The 21,793-nt window shown below is 42.3% G+C and overlaps 1 protein-coding gene across 13 annotated transcripts in view; it reads left to right on the top strand.

Moving 5' to 3' along the window:
• nav3 (neuron navigator 3) overlaps positions 1-21,793 on the top strand; it is a 407,174-nt gene that overhangs the window by 285,342 nt on the left and 100,039 nt on the right. For all 13 annotated transcript variants that reach the window (XR_007111316.1, XM_047575822.1, XM_047575819.1 and 10 more), the window contains 2 exons: positions 11,402-11,474; positions 17,963-18,131. Coding sequence is in view for 12 of the 13 variants with exons in the window: in XM_047575822.1 (XP_047431778.1) it covers positions 11,402-11,474; positions 17,963-18,131 (242 nt within the window). In the remaining variant the exon portion in view is untranslated. The remainder of the gene's footprint in view (positions 1-11,401; positions 11,475-17,962; positions 18,132-21,793) is intronic.

The following is a 21,793-nucleotide window of genomic DNA, read 5'->3' as shown; positions in this document are numbered from 1 at the left end:
TGCAACATCTGTCAGCAGAAGATGTGCGGGACTGGCAGGAGAGATTACATAAACACACGCTGCATTTAAAGTCACCTCCTTTTTGCTGCTTTTAATTCGTAGTATTGAATTTTAAAGTGTGTCGTGGATCATATTTAGAGCGTTGGCCTAATATTGTCCAATACTGTTGGATTTGACAATGCAATTTCTTTGGCTGGTGGCTCATATTGAGTGGGGGATTGCATAAAGTTGTGAAACAATTTGTCAAATGTTCTAGACTGTTCTAGTATCTGTCTTACTCACCTGTTTAAATTATATCAAGGCTTAACGTTGCGCCTAATAAAGGGGGTGGCCATTTTTGAAACAGGTGGGTGCCGTCACATGTTGCTAGCTGTCAGCTCCACTTGCCGTGAACATTTCTGAATTAGCTGGTAGTTAGGCATCATGCATTGCCAAGATTGCCAGAATACTCGCTATCCCAGCCCTTCCAGGGAGGAATCCTTTATCTTTATCTGGGATCAATAAAGTAATTCTGATTCTAATTATGCACAGCTAATGATGCTAACTCCAACGCAGTGACAGCGCTAACAGGCTGATGTTAAGCAGATATGAGATTTACAGTCGTAATTTTGGAATGTGGTGCTAGGTGAAGCGTGAAACGATCGGATGATGAGACCAACGTGTTTGTTTCCAAACTAGCTTCTGCCTTCACCCGTGTGGCAGATGGACTGATAGATCACGTAAAAGTGAATCTGAACTCATGAACTCATTCGATCAGCTAAGTGATGAGTGATGCGTCACACAGGAAAAGCCATACTGTTCAGTATTTTGGCCCGAGAGTCAGGATTGGACTGGGTGTGCTGCCTTTGAAGCCTAATTGAGTCTAAGGTTTCTTTGAGACTATAAAAGCCCAGCAGCTTCATCTGGGCCCCATCTGTTGGCAGCTCGCACACCAGCCAGACCGGCACGAGCCACTCACTAGTATCATCTTCACCGGCCTGACGCTTCATCGTCACCAAGCTCAGCTCAATATTAATCTCCGCTTCTAATTGATCCTGTTCCTAATTTGTGTGTTTTATGTGTGTTACTATTCCTCTTATTGTTGATTTGATTACACCAGCCCTGGCTGTCAGGTGACTTACCTATTACGAGTGTCAGTTGGTACGGAAATACACTGACAAATGGATGATGGGAACTCTGGGCTCCTGAAACATCCCTGATGTGATTTTGCATGGCCAGTGATTGGCAGCAAGTGATCCAAAGGGGGCTGAGGCAGATGGCCAGTTTAGACTGTTGAAACCACAGCTAACCAGGGGTTCTAATTCAATTCCTCTATCTCTCTTGGATGATCTAATGCTAGAAAGTGAGCTTCTGTGTAAGATAATTTCATGTCCCTTGACTGTAAAATTGAGAAGCAGAAGAAGTTGCCTCTGAGCAAGAAGGTTTGGTCTTGAATGTGCTGAAGACCTATCTGTGTGGATTTTCTTTGAGTGCTTTGGCTTCTTCCCACAGTAAAGGACCTGCATGTTGGGATTATTAGTGATGCTAAATTAGTCACAAGTATGTCTCCAGGATAAGAAGTTATAAATAATGGATAAATGGGGAAAAAAATATAATTTAGTTGAGGAACTCAACTAAAAAGGTCATCCTATCATCATGTATAGGGTCCACTTCTTATATGAAAACAGCTTAAGGTTTTACATAGATGCCAGAAAAATGGAATATGGAGTAGATGTTTTGCTGAATTTACTTCCGTCCTCCACTGCCTTTGATGAACCTCTCAAGACTTCTCTGAATTGTGTTGAAGAATTTGAATGCTTAAACAGAAAGTCAAATAGGGCGTCCTTCAGAAGGACCATTTGATGTTAGTATTTCATCTGTATATTGTAGATGAGATTCTTTTCAGCACATTTGTGGTTCTCCATTGGGAGAAATGTGTTCCGTTGCACTGTGCCAATAATCCTATAGTACTGAAGACTGAGAAGTTTCTTTAGTGTGCAGAAAGTTTGTCTCTACATGTGTCCCCAACCAGCACTTCAGATCTGATCTTTCCGATTCTGTATAATACCAATGTCATTTAGGGTGCAGTAGAATATTGCAACAGTTGCTGTCTATAATGGATCTCTGTATCAGAACCATGACCTCTGCAAAGAGAAAGATCGTCAGAAACATGGCGCATAATAAAGGTAAATAAAGACAAGGTAATTATTAAAGGAAACATTTTACTTCACACCGCGCTGCTCCTTATACATCAACATGATCACATTTAAAATGATCTACTTGCCAATACACAGAATAACACACAGTGCAGTTATACTAAATGACTGCCTTTATTAATTGTTGCTTAATTAGTCAACATCTATCTGCACATAATATTTTAAAAGGCTCTCATTACTGTTGAGAGCCTTTAATATCACTTACGGTGCTTTTTCCTTTGCTGACAATCATTTATAAGCTTGGTGAGCACCCTGCTGAGTAGGTGGTCTTTAATCTGACCCAGAATGCATTGTGTGTTCATACTACCAGAGGAAAGCTGTTAAATTCATCTCAGGCCACCTCCAAATGTGCATTGAAATACAACCTCCGAGCGTCTTGGGTGTGTTCACACCTGTACCTCTGGCTCGCCACTTTCGTTTGGATGGCCCTGGATGGATTTTAAAGCAAAGTCTGAACAGGACCTTTGTGACCATTTTCTCATTTTCTCTGTTCTTCTGCAGGCCTCTTTTTTTTCTTTTCTTTTTTTTTTTTACTGGAAGAGGTGTGTGTTCTGGCGCACAGGTCGACCCTGTCATATGTTTGTGACATGAACAGAGCGCCCCAGGTCTCGTTACAGGCTCACTTGTAGCTCAATTGAAAGCTTTTAATCACTCATTAAAACTGAACGACATGGGCAGATGTTCTGTTAAGGGAGCGCAGAGCTGGCTTGTTAAACGAACACAGTGAAGGACTGCTAACCTTTGATCTGGCACAGTTTGCATGACGCCGACACACCAGCTGCATTCTCCTTTGGCTTTTCTGACTCTTCCTTTATTTGCTGTCAAATAATCTTTCCACTCCTTCTTTAACCTACTTCTTTACTGTTTTGCTCATTTCTTTTCTCCTATTGATCCTGTATCGGTCTTCATCCTGTGATATTGCTCACAGACCCAGTGGCACCTCATTCAAAATCAGGACACCTTGGCATGAGCCGTTAGCTTCCCTCCCTGCCCTTAGTGAACCCGGCACGCCTTGCATCCCTCAGCCACAGGCAGCGTGACATTGCATGTGTCACGGCTGCAAGTGATCTCTAAGCGCCTCATTCTCATCCCTCCCCTCAGGAACAAAAAGAGGCTTGTCATTTGCTCTCACTATTTGCTTAAAAAGTCAACCTTCATGACTTTGCTGTAGCTATATTTTTTACTCCCATTACTCTCACTGGAATTCTGCTGACTCTTAAAAACGATTGTAACTTTTGTCCTCGCACATTATACGCTTTATTGCGCCAGCTTTATATGAAACCAAGGGGACAGAGGAGGTGAACAACCCCCCGGGAGTCCCATTGTCTCTCACTCACTGCTTGTACTAGCTTTGTCAGTTTCAATAATGTAAAACTTCTTGACCCTCACCATATCTGATCTCGATAAATGGGTTGACTATAAGGCATCTCTGCTCTCTGTTGAGGTCTTACGTTGCGATTTAGATCAGATTTCCAAAGGAAAATGTACAGTATACACTGTGTGTCCTTATTATCTAAATGGATGGAAGAAAATATGGAAGGAGGGCATGCAAAAATAAAGTGCACTGCAGCAGAGAAAACTGCCTCGAACATTTAACATTTGGGATGACAGCGTCATGCACTGAAAATGCTCACTGAACGCCTGGAGACTATTCAAGCAATACTCCTAGTTCAAAAACAGGACCCACTGTCCTGTGTGCTCTTTTTTTTTAAATTTTTTTTGCCTTGTAAACTTCATGTCAAGGCGCTCAGATCTCATTTAGCGGGGCTCATTTATAGCTCCAATGTATGTAAAATGTTACTACCCTCCTAGATGGTTTCCTGTTTAATCCGATATCACTGTTTGATGGAGACGTCTTGTATTATAACTCAGTATTACTAGTTTAGATGGCCTCCACTGGCACCTCAAATTTATTTTGATCAGAAAATAGTTAAATGTGAGGAAGGCTTAAAGACAAATGAAAGGATTTGTTTAACAATGTGAGCACTGCTGAGCCACGTGAGCCTAGTGGAGGGGCGACGTAATGATAGTTCTATCAGTAGCCTGTCAATTGTATTTGTCATCAGGTGATGTTTACCTACTCAGAACAGCGTTGTGACATTGGACATGCGAGAAAGACAGGCATATCATTCCCTCTCATCTGGTGTTAGCGTAGAACCCATCATGAGATATGTAAAGTTGTCTTCTGGCATTCCTAGAAATAACTTAGTGTACTGAATTTAACTTTAAAATTAATGTGTCAGCATTTTTTTAGTTATTTGCAGCGTGGTCAACTTATAGGACGTTAACTGAGATAAATTTCTGTCTCTCACTATTTTAAGTTGAAGTGTCACGCTACTTAGCTATGTAGCTTTTGGAGGTGGGGTAAGGGTTGTGTAATGTCTTCTGTGGGTCTGTAGGAGCTTTGTCAAGTCTGAGATCATTGTGTGCCATCACTCACGGGAACTTTAACACATGACATTTGCAAACTTGTGACATGGAGTTTGAAAGATGTGAATTTTTAGCAACCATGAGGAGTGTATACAAGTATACTTGACCCGCGACATGCTAGGGATCCAAGGGCTGCTTTGTTCAGACTGCAGCTTAACCCAATTTAATTCTCACATCAAATCTTTGGGACAAAATGTCCACACTGCCACTTGCAAGTGATCAGATTAGATTTGTGACCAGACATCTATGGGCAGGGGTTGACAAAAGTGTAACTGTGAGTGTACGCTGATGACACCGCCTTGTTTGGGTCGATTCCTTTTAGTGACAGGAGACAATTGTTTTCAGCATCTATTCCAGGACTGTTGGTCCCAATGATGTTCCTGCATAGGGCTATGCTAGTGACAACATAGATTTTGCATAGCGCCTTGCAGTTGTGCGTCGGGTGGCAATGGGTGGCAAACTTGAGATGCATCTATGGAAATCTAATTGGGGTCACATTTCAAGCAAATGTGATGTGGATCCCGATGCCGTGTGCGGAAGAAAATACAGCTGAGAACTTAAAGGAAAGAAAGGGGACTGATGAAGAGACCACATGAGCAGTCTTGCTTTTGTTTTTGATTACCACATCATCAACTGCAAACGATAATGAGATCTGACTCAGACAGTGAGAACAGATTAAAAGAGATTAACCCAGATTGATGAGGTGACTCTCTGTCATCCATAAAGCATATTTGTTTGACTCTCTCTCTCTCTCTCTCTCTCTCTCTCTCTCTCTCTCTCTCTCTCTCTCTCTCTCTCTCTCTCTCTCTCTCTCTCTCTCTCTCTCTCTCTCTCTCCGTCTCTCTGCCATTCACTCACTCACTCCTGGCCTACGCACACATGTGGACACACACCCTGCCTGTGCAGCAGATGCAACATGGACGCCCTCCAAGATATATGCTTGTGTTGCCGTGCAGATCCTGTTGATTATACATCACGAGTGTTTATATGCTGGAGAACCATGGAGGTCACAGCTGTTAAAAAAAAAAAAAGTAGTTTTATTTACAAGAATATAAACTATGATGCGCTAAATATGGACAGGGAGCTTGTTTTGTCTGTGGAGCTTCGGCTACTTGAATTGAATCATTTTAGTTTAGTTTTCTTGAGTTGAGAAAAAGTTTTATGGCACAGCGTTTCATAACATTTAGGCGGCTGTGGATGCAAACGTCAGCTTTGGAAGCCCGAGACGCCCGGATGAATCTGGATGTTTTTGAGTTTACACATGTGATGCTTCCAAAAAAAAAAAAAGAGCAGTAACCTCAAATCTTTATCAAACAGACATGAAAGATTTCAGACGGAGTGAGGGATTGCAGAGACTGCCACTGTGATCAATATTACAGGAAACAGTTCTTCGGCTGATGAGGGACGAGAAAACGTTTCTTTGCTGCGGATTTTGACGTGACGAGTGATGATCCCTGGATTATGAGACAGGATCCTTTAACCCAGCCTCCCCTCTGCTCATCAGCTGCTCTAAAACTCGGTTCCATTTCATCTGTTTTGATTCGTCGCCTGTCTGCAGCTGTCCGCTGCGTACGCATCGTCAGTGACAGGGTGTGGGGTGAAAGTGGAAGCAGTGGGCTGTTGGCTTGGATGAGACCAGTGGAAGCGCCAGAACCGCGATCTGAAGAGAAGAGTTGATAGAGAGGTCATGGACACTAAGAGAAATGCAATGTTTGGAAGAAGGAAGACTGAGTGGCTGCACATCCTGACTGTGTAGTGCAGTATCCTAAGCTTCCATGTCCTTCAAGGCCTTGGCTATTCACTGGAAAAAAACAAACGTTCTGTTTTCAAAACCTTTGGGCTACAACTCAGCTTTGGAAAGCGGAGGGATTTGGCTTTGACTCCTTGTAAACGTTTGGATTTCAAAGCGAGCGGCCCCGGCAGATATGATTAATAAAGTATATTCTGGCTATAAAGAAGCATCCCAGTTATGTGTCGTCTCCGCATGAGCGATGAGCTCTGCCTCATCAAGTTTCAAGCACCAGAAGGAATTAATAGGTGCAAAAAGTGTGCATTCATCTTAACAACATTCGATCGTTCGTGCTGAATAGAAGACAGAAGTGAACTTTGATGCAGGGATTTCTGAAGCAAAACTCATTTTTGTTACGTTTAGTTACTATCGATTTGGATGCGCTTGGGGAAACGCCTAAAAAGATGACACAGTGGTTTGAAGTGAATGGTTTATTTGAATTCACCTGACTCATCACCCAACTTTGATTTCTGCCTCGAGCCAAAGAAAGGATACTGTAAAAGCCAGTAAACTCTTTAACATAATGGAAAACACACACACACACACAAAGACAGTATCTAGTGACTGTCCAACATTTAAGTAGTGCTTTCTTGTGTATGTAACATATGTGAATGAACACTGACAGTATCCACTGGCTTCAAAGTAAATCAGACTGGAAAGACAAACTTGAAGTCAGTTGGAGTGAAAGGAGTCACCCAAGATTTAGTCACAAAATAGCTCCATTAGTAAAGCTTGAGTCATCTGTGTTTCTGAAAAACTGACTGAAGGATTTAAGGTGGCATGTATTTTCCAGTGGATATATAGCATTTTGAGTAAAACCCCTCAATTATGGAGCATGTGCTACAAAGCGCTAACGCCTGGTTTTCCAGTCGTGTCTTGAAGGAGGTTGTTTTCTGTCCCGTAGGAAGTGGTAATTGAGGTGTTGGCCCATTTGTATTTGACAGTTGCATCTAAGGGATAACACTTTCCAATTCCAGCCATCATGCATCAGTCACTTGATACCTTTAGAGAGGCCCAACGCGCCCCAGCGCTCTCTTTTCACAGCCGAGGAAGGACTTGCAGGAATTATGCTGCTAAACATGCAGATGCAGCCAGTGTCTCATTTTGTGTCTCACCAAGTCTTACTGAAGTGGAAAGAGTGAGGGAACATGCCAGTGTACTCTAGAACTGCTATAGCTTTGCTATAGAGCCTTACCAAAAGTAAATTCACTTAGAGAAAAGGGGTCATGTTGTTACAATAAGTGCTATGACATCTGATCTTTTAAAAATACAAACTCAATCTATAAAAATATGAAAAATCAAATAAATATATTAGGAGGTAATTAGGAGGAGGTTCAGTGGAGAAGAAGAAAACCTAAAGAAAACACAGCTTCTTAAGTAAATATAAGTTTTGATGCTTTTGTTTTTGTGAAAATACTATCCAACCATAGTTTTATGAGTTCATATAATAAATATGATATCCACGATAGACTGACATTAACACAATTAGTCTCCACACCTCTATTCTTATTTTTTGTAAATATTCTTTTGTTGTTTTTTTATGAACCACTTTAAACAAAATCGAGGTATAAAGAGCAACAATGTCCAGTGTTTTGAAGGAGTGTTGGATAACGGTAGACTTTCAACGTGGTGACAATCCCACGGTAGTATTGTTTTTGCAAGTGGTTTGTGTCCACTTGATTACTCTGGTGAGCCCTAGCCCTAGCTCCTCACCTTTACCTAGTGTAGGTAAAGGTGATCAGAACTCATGTCTACCTGAGAATTCCCATTCCCAGTATCAACATTAAACAACAAATTTGGAGCCTTGGTCTGGTTTGCAATGGTTTGCAAGCAAAAAGTAAGCTACCTAACAGTAACAATGACACAACTACCAATCGGTTCACGCTATTGCTGGGCACTGGTAGCAACTCAGAGATTAGCATCCTGCTTAAGTACATTTTGACGTGTCGTCCATTTACCAGGGATCAAACTGCCTAAAACTTAGTCTTCACCTCCTGAAGGGCTGCTGCCACTCCTGTGAGTAATACAAGACTGCGGAAGCTCAGTTGAACCAGGGAACAATTTTAGTCTTCTGTCACTCAGCCGTTTTAAAAGTCCATCTGTGCTTTCTGTTAGTTGGAGTGCAATTTAGGTTTGTAGCGTAGCTCTACAAATGCAACTTAGCTTAATTGAAACTGATTATCAAAGAAATTCAACAGCCCCCCCTCATAATTCTCCCAGGCTTAATGGCAAGTTTCCTTCCCTCAGTGCATGTTGGACATACGCCCCGCTGTCAATCCTCAAAATGTGCTTCGGCTTTATGTACTCGGTCGATTTGGTGAAGTGCGCCTCGTCAAAATACCCCCTCTCCAAATTGCCTTTAACTGCTTATGTGGATCTGTGTGATGCCAGCCTGCGTTGGAAAAATTAATGATGTCGGTTTCTCTTGGGGCTGTTATAGGACGCCACAAAGCCAAACCGCCCACCAAACTAGCAGTTGAACATCGCCAGAGCCCTGCGGAACATTAATGCCCTAGCCGTCATCAACACCTTCAATCATCATTCCGCTTGTTTACGTCATTTTAGCGTTAATGCCGACTAAAAACAAACAGCGGTTTCGCCGGAGAGCCTCAGAGTTTTCTGTTTGGGCTTGTCACTCGAAGGCTTAGAGGAAAGATTTGTGGGTTTCTCCAGCGGCTCTTCTTTAAAACAAAGACAACGATCCGTCTTCAACTGTACAGATTTACTGTGTGTTTATGCGTTCACTCTTTTTTGTCTTCATCAGCTATTAAACACACAGACACTGCCTGCGGGTAAGACGTGCGGTGGTTCAGCACCAGGCCTCGCGCTGTATATATTTGCAACTGAATGAGCTTAATTGAGTTGTCTGTCGATAAGAATGGCTGTTATCATGTAAACGTTTTTGATTACACATCATCTGCGCCTATAGGCGGTTAGTTTTGGCAGACATAAACACTCGGAGAACTCCTACATCCAAAACCCGTCTTCATACTCAGAGTCTAATTAGAGCGAAGTAATGAGCATTCACAAATTCTGCTCTGCACATGTCTCCCCACGTACAAACTTCTGAGAGTGTGTGTGGGATAATCAAACAAGCTAGCATCAGGGCACACGTGTGTGTGAGAGAATATAGAAGCCCACATATGAGGTGGTTTGGTGCCCCGCTGTGAGAAATGCGTGCGGTGAAGTGGGAGGTTGTGAGCTGTGTCAGGCAGATGGAGAAGCTCGGTGTGTGAATTGTAGTGGCACTGGTGTCCCTGTTGATTCAGCCAGTATAAATATCTCAGTCTGTGCAGAGAAAGTGACTGTCAGTGAGGTGTTGTTCTTCAACAACTGTGTCAGAGGTGCCCTTGAGTCGAGGCTGTGGCGGCAGTGTGAATGGGATTACCGGTGGTGAGAAAGACCATTTGCGGTGCAACAATCTTGTGTGGACATGCCGTTTAGTTTGGTCACGCTCCGTCGGGATGTCATAATTAGGTGCGCTTCAGACGATCAGTTTGTCCTTTAAAGTTATTCCACTTTTTATCTCTTTCATCTCAGTACCGACTCCACAGTGCTCGGATGACGTGTACGACTGTGTCGCAGTTTGCCTGGCCGAGCACTTTGACTGCACTGACAGATCTTTGCCAGAGCATAACCTTATCCCACTTTAGCGGTTTCACACCAACTTTCTGCCAACAAAAATTTGTGAGTGGGTCTGGATTCTTTATATATAATGCATTTAAGAATAGCAACAGGACGGTAGGCAGATGGATAACGATGGTATACAGAGGGTAAGATGGATAAAGGTACGACATGGGGAGTGGTGGGGGAGGATATAAGCTGGACCTCAAACCAGAGTGAAGTGGAGATGGGCGACTGGACAAGGGCAGGGATGAGATTTTGATGGTGTGGAAGAGAGTTCCCCTTGTTCTCAGAAAGTTTGTAATGTTATGTCTTCTTATTTGTCATATTATGGCTACACAACAGTTCTCGTGCGCAACTTTTAAAAGACCACCGTGTTCTCTGTGTTTTTGTGCCCTGAGCTACTTCACTCCGAGATATATTATTAAGCCTCTGAAGACAGTGTAATTCAGGGGGGCTCGGAGCAGCCTTCGTGCAGATATGACTCATTATCCTGATCCTACAAAGTCTCCCTATTGCTAATAAAGAGAGAAAGAGAAACCGAGTAAGCATGCATTTAAAAGAGAACTAGATGGAGACAGAGAGAGAGAGAGAGACTCACTCACAGAGCTAAAGGGGAGTTACAGCTCATGAATCATCAATTCAATCGTCGCCCGCTGGACGTCTGGCTGAATTGCCCGGGCTGCCCTTTGTGTGGCCTTGACACACTGTGTTGAAGCAGAGCGATTTGATCTCTGACCCCGTCATAAAAGACCTCCTGAGGGGAACTGGCGGCTGGCCACGATGCTAATGAAGCCACCGGTTAGCCGCTGTCAAGGAAGGCAGAAAATCCCCCGAATAACTGCGACGTCTGTGGCTCTTTGTGACACTGATGCGAGTTTTCGTCCGTGAGAATTTTTGGCTGCAAGCCCTCGAGCTGGCCAGACTTTCCCAGTCGGTGTTTGAGCGTAAATGTATGCTTTTTCCCACTCCCCTCTGTCTACTTTGTGTGCATAAGTGCTTCTGCATTATTTTTGTGCGTGTTTAAACGTTGCTATTTGAATGCGTCAGGTTGGTGTGCTTGGCTGCTGACTAGCATTGTGTGTACACATGAGTGTTGCCTCCCTTGTATGCATGTACTGGGTGTGCGCCGAGCTGTGTAGGTGGCGACACACTCCGGTCAGTGTGTCATGCAGCCGGGTCCCAGGGTTGTGCGGGGGTCGGGTAATAACCACACAATGATGTGCTTTATGGGTAATAATGCTGATCTGACGCGTCCTCTGAGCCCTCTGCCCCAAGACATTTAGGCCCATTGCATGTTAAATATCGTCACATTCTTGTTGTGTCTGTCCTTTGTGCTGAACGTCTGCCGTCTTCTCCGCAGATTGAGAATGTGGACGCCTGCCTCAGTTTCCTGGACGCCAGAGGAGTGAATGTGCAAGGGCTCTCAGCAGAAGGTAGGATGAATAAACAATAAGTAATTCAGGGCCTTATTAAACTCATAATTAAATCAATGGAGCAGCAGAAGAAGGATCTGTTTGTATTTTTTTTTTTTTTTTAATTTCAAGACCTGGAAAATTCATTCGGCTCCAGCACCACCCAACCCTTTGTGGGTAGATTTCCATTTCTTCACATTACCAAATGTCTTCAGAAAGCTGGTTAAATTTCCAAGACGTGATATTATACTTCCCAATGGAATTTACCACGTCGGTATCATGACAGTGCAGACAGTTCCTCCATCTCTAGCTTTCTCTATGGCAGTATAGGCAATCATTAGAGCTTCAGAGTGGATGGTGGAAGGATAAAAACTGCAGAGAAGGAATCGCCTCCTAACCATCAGGGTACGCTGTACATGACTTATATGACAGCCATTATCTTCAGCAGAGTTCTACACTGAGCCAGTGTTTGCCAAATTGTGCGATAGATAACCTAACATTTTCTCGCAAGGCCAGAGTTGAAATTGTAGCTGTGGGCGATATGTGATCACACTGAACCCCAGATCCCCTCCAAGTCTGTCAATGGAAACAGCTTAATTCGTCTCTACTACAAGTAGTAACAGTAGAAACTTCAGTAGCGTGGCCTCTGTTGATTGCATCTTTTACTCGATTTTAAAACCCGCAACCAACCCAGGATTTCTGCAAAGATTTCCTCGAATCCAGCCGCCGTTTTTTCACCAAATGCAAATAAGCTTTTTGAAGTCTAAACGCACATTCTCGTCAAGTGATGTACGCCATTTTACACCTGCACAAACCTGATACACCACATAGGCAGAGGTTGTAGAAATGTACACTAGCTGCAGGACGTTCATGTTTGTCTGTTATATTGAACTAAATGTACATGTGCTAAGTACATAAAAAACTAGGGACGTGTTAATGTACGCAACTAGCCGGCACTCATTCTGCGAGTTCACCCCTAAACCAGACATGTAATAGCAGTGCAGTGGGTGGCAAAGCTCTTGGATGGACAAATGTCAGGGTCCTCCAATGGCAAAGCCCCACCAGATGGCACTCACAGCAAGATCAATGTCACCTGAATTCTGTCCACTGTCGACCCAAACTGAGCTACCACCGGAGCCCGAAATACCAATGTACAGACCATTTAGAGAGCCCAAAAACATCTCACCAAAGTCAGACCTTTCAAAGTATTGTGTTGGATTGTTGCAGCATAGAATGCTATATTACTTTGTGGTAAATTTGGAACAAAAGAAGCATTGTCATTAATTTGTAACTAATTTGTGATTAATCATGCATTAACTTTAGATACCGTGCGATTAATTGCAATTTAATTCTTTAATCGACTGACCACTCTAGCACATACACTTCTCATAGCAGAGTAACACAGAGTATCCCCAGTTGTTATTTAGGATCCGAATTCACCCAGACCCCATGCTGTTCCTGCTCCCCTTTAAACATTAAAGAGGTGAGTATGTCCTTGACCTCCCCGGCAGCAGAAATAGTTTAATGGCCTGACACACTGACCGACAGCTCTAAATTCAACTACGGCACTAAAAGCAGCAAAGTGACTCGCTGGGCCTGGAATTTCAAAGTGGGTCTGTAAATATATGGGCTATTGGGTTACCCTCTTCATTGCTGTTGCTGATGCATTTCATCACTGACTTCACTCAGTCCATCCTTCTCTCTTGCATGTGCTGTGTGCGTTTGTGTGTTGTACGCGGCGGCCATGTCTAATTGAATCAGCCCAAGGCTTTCCTGGCATACGCAGTCTTTATTATGTTTTTACAAGGCGTGGGAACAAAAAAAAAGAAGTGGGACGTTTGATGTGCATACAGGAACTTAGAACCTACTTATAGCAATAACCTCTCTAGAAAGTCCCCTTGCATCTCTGTGGTGGCGGGCTGTAAACCAAAGTTCCGGAAAAAATTCATCGTATTGAGTTTTTTAGTCGCCCCGCAGACGTTTCCACTGAGGGAGGGTATAGGCCGTAACAAAATCAAGTCGATGGCCTTTTGTTCCATGGAAGACACAAAAATAGAGCATTTGACTAAGAAGATCTACAGAACAAATCTCAGTTAATTAGAATCCAATGGGAGGAATGATTAAAACACTGGCCTGTAATGGGTTTTGGCTTCAAGAGAGGAGCACACTTTTTTGTGTTTTTTTTTTTTTTTTTATTATTGTTACTGAGACCATGAATCTTGTTTTGGACTGCCATTCATTTGGGGAAAAAATGCTCTAAAACAATTATTGCAGTTAACTCCTACAATGACCATACTTATTGAAAGAACTAAACACCTACTTGAGGGATTGACACAAACTTTTATACAGTCATTTACCATTACTAGCCATTACTAGAAAACTAAAAAAATATTCCCAAAGCCTCTTCTAATGCTAGGTTCTTCGCATCATGTCACAAAGATATATCCAGCCAACAGCATTAAGATTTACTACCTAAAATGTGACAATTATCTACAGGAAGTTCAGTCTACTGTTTCCAGCCTTAAAGGCAGGTGTAAAGCCACAAAACACATATTTCCTGCAGCTGATAATGGGTTACAGTGAGGGGTCCTTAGAGTAGGTCATTAAAGCCTCTTTGCACCCCAGGGTCCCTGCAAAAGAGACCTTAGCAGGTTCTTAACAGGTTCTAATTGATTATAGTGCTAATGGCCAACCTACACAGTTTGACCTGCTCTTGTTTGACCTCGGTTGGTGCATTCTTTTTTCTTTTTTAAAAAAAAAAAAAAAAAGATCATTAGTACCTCTAAACTTAGCTGTGATGGAACAGGGACACACTTACCAGAAAGTGAAGTGAGACTTTAACCTTTTTGTGGAGAAAAATGGTTCCATGTGTGATGTGACCAGTGCTAGAAAGCTAAACAATACAACAGCATGAATAAATGGCCACATCAGAACTAAAGACAAAGCCACAGGACATGTATTGTCCTTCAGTGCTTACACTAGTTGTTTTCTTTTTTCCGTGCCTTAGTTGAACCTATCCTTCATTTCCTTCTAGGTCCTCTATGACTCATTAAGTAACCTCTCAAAATAAGATTAAAAAAAAAAAAAAAAAAAAAATCCTGACTGAAACCACATCAGCCGCTTAAAAGGTCTCCAGAAGCAAAAGCACATTTTCACTGAGCGTGGGCCAACCAGCAGCTCTTACCTACCTTCTGCTGCTCCAGAGCAGCAAGAGCTTGGAGAAGATGAAACGTCTGGCAAAATGGTCTAATGGTAGCTTTACTAAGCTGCTTTGAAATCCAACAGTCTTTTTCTCTTTCACAAAAAAAAGTGTTAGAAAAGTTGACATGGTGCAACAGAAAGGAGGGAAAAAAATATGACACACAGGGAGAGTTCTGAAGTTTCAGCCGACTCGTGCAGCGCTTTGGTCAAATAACACCCTGAGTGGCAGACATCATGTCTTTCACAAAATCGTGGAAGGAAAAGCCACTATAATGCAACTGTTGCCTATGCTGCCAGAAAAAGTGCTTGAAAATTGGTGTCGCCTTATATGGAACGGTATTGACTTCTGAAAACATAATGAAAAATCTTGCTCTGAGACAGTTGCATGAGAAATGAGGTGTTGGCTGCCAACAACCAATTATTTGCAACTTGCTTGCAATATAAGATCTTACAAGTGTACCTTGTCATGAAGTTATTGAAGTTTTTTGCAATGTTGAGCCTTATACCTGGAGGCTATTGGTGCAAAAAGACATCAATGAGTGTTCAGTAATTTAATAACTAATTTAAAGGAGTCTTGTACAGTTGAGCAGTACACACAAGTAGTGCTTTACATGGTTGAACTCAAGTGCTTTTCTCTTTAAATGAGTTCACCCACAACAGATATACAGACTATATGAACTGTTATACCTACTGTAAATGTGATGAATTTATGCATTTGAATATTTTTTTAAGACTAGGTAATAGGGGTTATTCAGACTCGTCAACTAGCGATTAGTTGACCTCACCTCTGTGCAATGAAGCTTTATTCATCATGTTGACTCGTCACCAATCTTGTGACAGTAACAACATGGACGCCACAAAGAAGACAGATCCAGTATGTGGAAATACTTGACTTAATATGAAGCCCATACATGCCCAAAATGCAATAAAACTAGTAGTACTACTGCAATGCGTAATAGTAACAGTGAATGCACCAGAGTTGAGAGTTTGCCGAGCATGACGTGGTCTACGGCCCATGTTCAAGCTTCAGTTACCTTGCAGAAATGCCTTCATAATACAGAATTCACTGTTGCAAAGCTTTACTTTCTACTGGGTTTTTATGAGTGACATCATTGGCAACTAATCGCCTAAGGTCGACTTTAATCACTCGACTTAAAAATCAGAAGTTGTTAAGCTCCCATTAGGTAATGTATGCAGAATAAGGATAAATTTGTCTTTATCTGTTTAACTGGAGGTGCAATGACCCACCATCTAATCAATGAATCATTGTGTTTTCTTTTTTAAATTGGCTAAAAATTACCTGGTTGTTCGTCAAAATTTAAACATGGTCGACTTGACCCCTTTTAACATCCTCTCTGCCAGTATCACAGGTTTCTATTGAAAACATTTAAATTGCCTTTCTTGTCAAAATGGACCACCTAGCCCCAAGGTTGTTGTGTAAGTTGTTTGATTAAATACAACATTTAGGAACACATAAAAGGATACATTTTCACATCGAGACAAGGCTTGAAGGCCAAACTTGAGGCCCTGATTAGATCAATTGCCAGGTTTTCACTGTAACCTCGACGCAAGTACGTTAAAGTTTGCTTTATATTTCATAAACCATTATATGGGCTGCGGCCCTCGACTGCAAGGATGGCTTCTCTTTCAACAGAGAATATTTCTTGCTCTTGTCCTCAAAAATATCATTTCAGCTCATTTGACCCGTTACCAAAGTTTCAGTCCCCAGAAGCTCATTGGTTGACTCAATCCGCGGCACTGTCTCTCCCTGAAGCACAAAAAACGCCACTGTTCGGATTCTCTCAACGGCCTCGTATAAATTGCCGCCTCCGGGTGTTAGAAAATGGAAAACACCCCCAAGAGATTAATCTTCTCTAACATTCACAGCCTCCAAACAGCATGGCTATGGATGGCTGGGGAGAATGTTTGTGTCCCACCAGACTGAAAAATGGAGTAAAATCCTCTGCGTCAGCCGCTGCCATCCTTCCTGTGTCTCTGTGGGCCAACTCTTACTCAGGGTTTGATATGAAAAGCCCATTTCACAAATGGGTGCGTTGGCTACAGTGATCAATTCTTTCTCCTCTGTGACTGCTGCATCCTGCATCGGCTGTGTGTGTAGGAGTGTGCCAGAGGTGTTTGGGTTTTGTCTGAGATCAAACCGGAAGCCGTTGAAGTGAAGACTAACTCCTCAAAGTTACTCATTGATTGGGAGCTGTGTTTCTGTTGCCAGCTCAGCACTTTTAAGGAGTAACTTCGTCTGCGTGGCGGCATTTTGTTGGAGACCTGATACCCCCAAACATGAATAAAATCACTTTGACTCTCATACATAATTCTCACCTCTGAGTTTTCTTTGAGTATATTGTGTTTTATCTTTCTAATATGGTCTTGGTGCAGCTGTTTTCTGCCTTATTTCACTGAGATAGCGAAATCCAACTCAGCTGTTTTTTATTTTTCGCCCTTTATCTCATACATTTTCATGATTTCACTTTTATTGATTCAGATAAATGTGCCGCTTCTGCCTCCGACCCACCACCGCACCAACAACACCTGCAAATACACTATCAGTTCCTTATTTTTATGCAAAAGCCGAACTGTAACTGACTTCTGTTATATTCTCTAGGACTTTTTGGCCACCAAATTTGCCAGTCCCACAGGTTCTCATGCTGAGCTTCACTCCTAAATTGCCCAGCTGTGTGTTCACGTTAGGAGATGCTTTAGTCTTTAACAACTGGATCTTCACGTGGGCCGTGGCCTAAATTATTCCCGTATAAACTAATCCTTGCTTCATGCTGAATAAAACAGTTAAGGGACTCTGGATTGTTATGCCGTAACTCTCTATGATATATACACAGTTTATGTGTATATAATCTACACCAGTTAAAGCCAGCGTATAATCGTTCTTATAAAATTCTTAGGCTTGCTGCACAACAGCTGTGCTTGCAAGCTTTATCCCCCAAGTGGATTTTTTTTTTTTTTTTTTCAAAGTCAACATATGCTCATTTTATAGTGTTTGAAAGACACAATACATGGTCTGGAAAATATTTATCTTTTGCGTCACAGGACACCGGTTTGGTTTGAGACAAATGACAAACAAGTTTGGAATTACTTTCACTTTCAGAAATTGGCTTATTGTAAGAAAATGCATTGGTTCACTTAAAAAGGTGGAGGGCAGAGCTGTAAATTACTTTGTGTTGCAGTAACACATGGATGCTTGAGGTACGGCTGTAACTGAATGCTTGTATGAAGTGCACTAACACGTCTTGACGTTTTTTTGCGGTTAACATTTTCCTTTCCTTTTGTCCTCACAGAGATCAGGAATGGCAACCTAAAGAGCATCCTGGGCCTCTTCTTCATCCTCTCACGCTACAAGCAGCAGCAGCAACAGCAGCAGCAGTACTACCAGTCCTTGGTGGAGCTCAGCCAGCAGACCAGCAGCACCGCACCGTCCGCCAGCAAGACTCAAGAGATGCAGTCCAGGTGGGTAACACAAGTGTATAAAGTCTATTTTGTATCGCAGTCATCTGCTGATGGTTTTGGTCTCGTTTAGGCCAGAAATAGCCTACGTGAAGTAGCCAAGTAGTGGAGAATTTTTGGGGGGCATGCGTGCTAGGGTGCTGGCCAATTCCGGTGTTGCTTTCGGATGTATAATTAGGACCAGTTAGAGCTTCATTAGACAACAAACTGATGGGTTGGGTTAGAGTTAGGGTTAGGGTTAGGGTGAGGGTTAGATTTGACCCCATCTCAGTGGCGTTTGTAGTGAATATCAATCTCAGGCCAGAAGTTGTTTTTGATCAGGGTCACTGCTTCATAAGAAGATATAATAGCGAGGTAAAGGTAAATTTAATTTGACTGGAGAAGTCACATTAGATTTACATTTTCAGTGGATTCCTGGTCTCTCATTAAATCAGTAAGCAGAGATCTGGCGTAGTATTTTCTGGTTTTACTAAAATATGTAGTCCAGAGTGTAACTCCCTGATAATTGATCAGTTTTTCCCTAAGCTAAGCTGTGCTATCTCATGCCATGCTATGTTAGCAATAAGAACAACAATGCTGCACAACGGCCAAGCTTCGCCAGCGACATCACAATCAAGTGTTGTTCAAGTTCTCCCATTTGAAAATGAACAGATATGTGATTGATGCTGACAACACTGAAGCCAGTGCAAGCCTGACGTTCTTTGTGTCGTTCACGCAGCTACAAGTTTCAAGGTTGTGGCTTCATACCATTGACTTATATTAAAAATGACTTGTAGCCTTTCGTCTTTTTGCCTGTTGTGTGGCTGCAGTGTTCGGTTTAACAAACGGTGGATGGGTTCTGACGCGCCCAAACTGTATTAGTGTATTATAAGTGCATTGCTTAAAATAGCTGACTAAAATTAGGTGTGTGGGTGTGGGCTAATTAACACAATTATGAAATTATGTCCTTGCACCATACACTATTGGACATGGTACGCAAGTTAATGGATGGTGGGTTGTCTGTTGTTTAGTTGTAATTTGTGTTCGATGTGAAGATGCTCATATTTATTTAGAAACACATGGAGACAGACATTTGGCAGTAGAAGAATTGGCATACACGAGACTAAGCAGTAAAAGTCAGTAAAAGCAAAGAAGGCCAGTCCTTGTGTGATGTAAATAGACAGAGCAAGCCTTAGAAGAGCATCCAAAGGAAGGCCTGACATGCCACACATGAGCAGCATTCCCTCTGACCAGATCCAGTTACTGCGCAGCCCCTCTGCTGATTCCTGGCTGTGCTGTGTGTGTGTGTGTGTACATGCATAAAATCGCCGCAATGAGAGCAGTTACTCTCAGCGCTTGAGGAGAGGGTACGTGAGTAAGACGATATTGTCAAGAGCTTTGGCCTCATTCTGGTTCGGAGGAGCTGGCGGTAGCAGCGGGGTCAGTGTATCGTGTGTATGTGCGTGTGGTGGTGGTGGGGGTTATTAGGGGCACAGCTGCCTCTCATTCTCAACCCCCCCCCTCCCAAATGCAACAGGTGGGGAATGCGCTCACACACACTTACTCACCAGACAGGGAAGTGTTGGAAGCACACCGCCGCATCAGTCCAGTGCCGAATCAATACACCCGCGCACTTGAGAAACCCATTCCTGAAGCTTTTTTTTAGCTGTCATCAAGAACCAAGATCCATCTGAGAGATATTTAAGGGAAAAACCTTTGAAGTCATTTCAAGGAAGTCATCTATGAAGTTCATTTCTACACAGACCCTCTGCATTCACTGTCAACAGCTCTAGTAATGTGTCACTCCCCTGGGATGATACGTTAATCATGTTTGAAGGTTGAAGGCCTTGGTGGAGGTCAGAAGCTCAGTCCATGTCTGTCTGTGATAAAGTAAGACATTCATCTTGGAGTTTTTGGAGGGGCGTCTGGGCTATCCAGCCTCCCTCTACAGCCCAAGAGACCGTGTACAGGTGTGGACACTGAATCTGGGGGAAGAAAAACCAGAAAAGCATGGAGGATGTGGTTGTCATTTCGTCACATACATTATTAACGGCGGCTAGAAGTAATTTGTCCTGTTGTAGATGACAGTGTTTGTGCAGCGCGGTGGGATGAGAGTGAGCCAGATGATTGTGGGTGTGTGACCTAAACGTCCGATGCTGATGACCTATGTGTTGCAGTTGAACCAAATTGCCGGCAAAATGTAAAATTTTAGCCATTAACAAACTTGTGCTGGGCAGACAAACATTTTTTAAACCGCTGGACACGAACACAATCGTCACTCTCAGTTCCTTCACTTCTTTCAGCAGTCTCTAAAAGAGGCAACGTAAAACCATAATCTTTATTTGTCCTCATCATCAATCACTTTCTTGTTTTAGGCTGCAATTCCTCATTTACTGCAGAATGTATTTTCCATATGGCGCAGCGGAAACTTTTCTTGGATGCTTCCTAGATCCTCTTTCATACTTCCTGACCTCCAGAGATAGGGAATTCATAGAACTGTGGTTACATTCATAACTCTCATATTTCTGCCATAGGGTCCACAATACTCCAGTATTCTCTTAAGCTATAGTTGTTTGTTTCCTTCCCCAGCTCAGTAAATTGGTTAAATAAATACCTACACACATGAATATCTGCAGCCAACCAGTGTTAAATCTTTTATTCACAAATTCTCTTTTTTCAAATTCGCTTAATTCATGTTCATGTTCAAACTCATATTTATAACCAGGGTGTCTTCAGAGGGATTTGAATGTGTTAATTAGACTGTGAACTGGAGTCAACAGAATACACAGATGTGTGATAGATGCAAAAACATTTTAATAACATTAGTCTTTAAGGGGAAGATATCTGAAGTCATGCAAGAGGCACAGGCCCTTTCCTCAGAGGGGATGATACAATAATGCTCATAGCTTAAATTTATGAGATGCTGTGAATATCACAAATTTATGACACCTCTCCAAGATTTGAAGGTAGATTTTACTTTTTGTAGAGCAAGAAATGTAGGAAACATATATGTTTTAAAGTGTGTCCGGTGAGTTTGTTTGAACCGGTGTGAGGACAGCTTCGCATGGAGGGGGTCCCACTTGCAGTACAAGAGAGGAGTACAACCTGCTATGTTTAGGCTTATAATTATATAACCAAACATTTTAGCTGATGATTCTTTGGAAGACGAACTGTTGGGTGAATAACTCATTGTGTACCTCCAGAGTGCATCTCATTTTATAGGAGTCTGGCTTGACCAAACTGAACAAGTTATTCATAGATAGTGGTGCATTTCACAATGGCATTAAATCTAAGTGCCATATAGTCTGCTGATGCTGCATTTTCCCGTTGATTATTTCCTGAAATCCAAATTTCCCACAAAATTATGACCAAAACTGTTTGCGTACAACTGTTTGTCAGAACAGAACTGTCTTATTTACCCTGTGAACACAAACTGTATCACGGTAAATTGCAACTCTGGAACATATCGTATCGTATTAATCCCAGAACAAAACATAGGTGTCAATACAGCCTTATTCCCAATCTTCATTATAATTCTGTGGTTGTATCTTACTTGTTGCATTTTTACTTGTTAGGCGTTGTGTTTAACCCAAGCTGATAGCATCGTGTTTAGATTTCTTTTCTCTGCACGTTTCCTATTGTATAATGAGATTAAAGACTTTTAATTTTCTTCTGTTTGAGCTTTC

The sequence above is a fragment of the Mugil cephalus genome, chromosome 22, assembly GCF_022458985.1.
Source record: "Mugil cephalus isolate CIBA_MC_2020 chromosome 22, CIBA_Mcephalus_1.1, whole genome shotgun sequence".
In the NCBI taxonomy this organism is placed as follows: Eukaryota; Metazoa; Chordata; class Actinopteri; order Mugiliformes; family Mugilidae; genus Mugil; species Mugil cephalus.
Note: the sequence above shows the minus strand (reverse complement) of the source record. Positions and strands in the feature narration are given on the sequence as shown.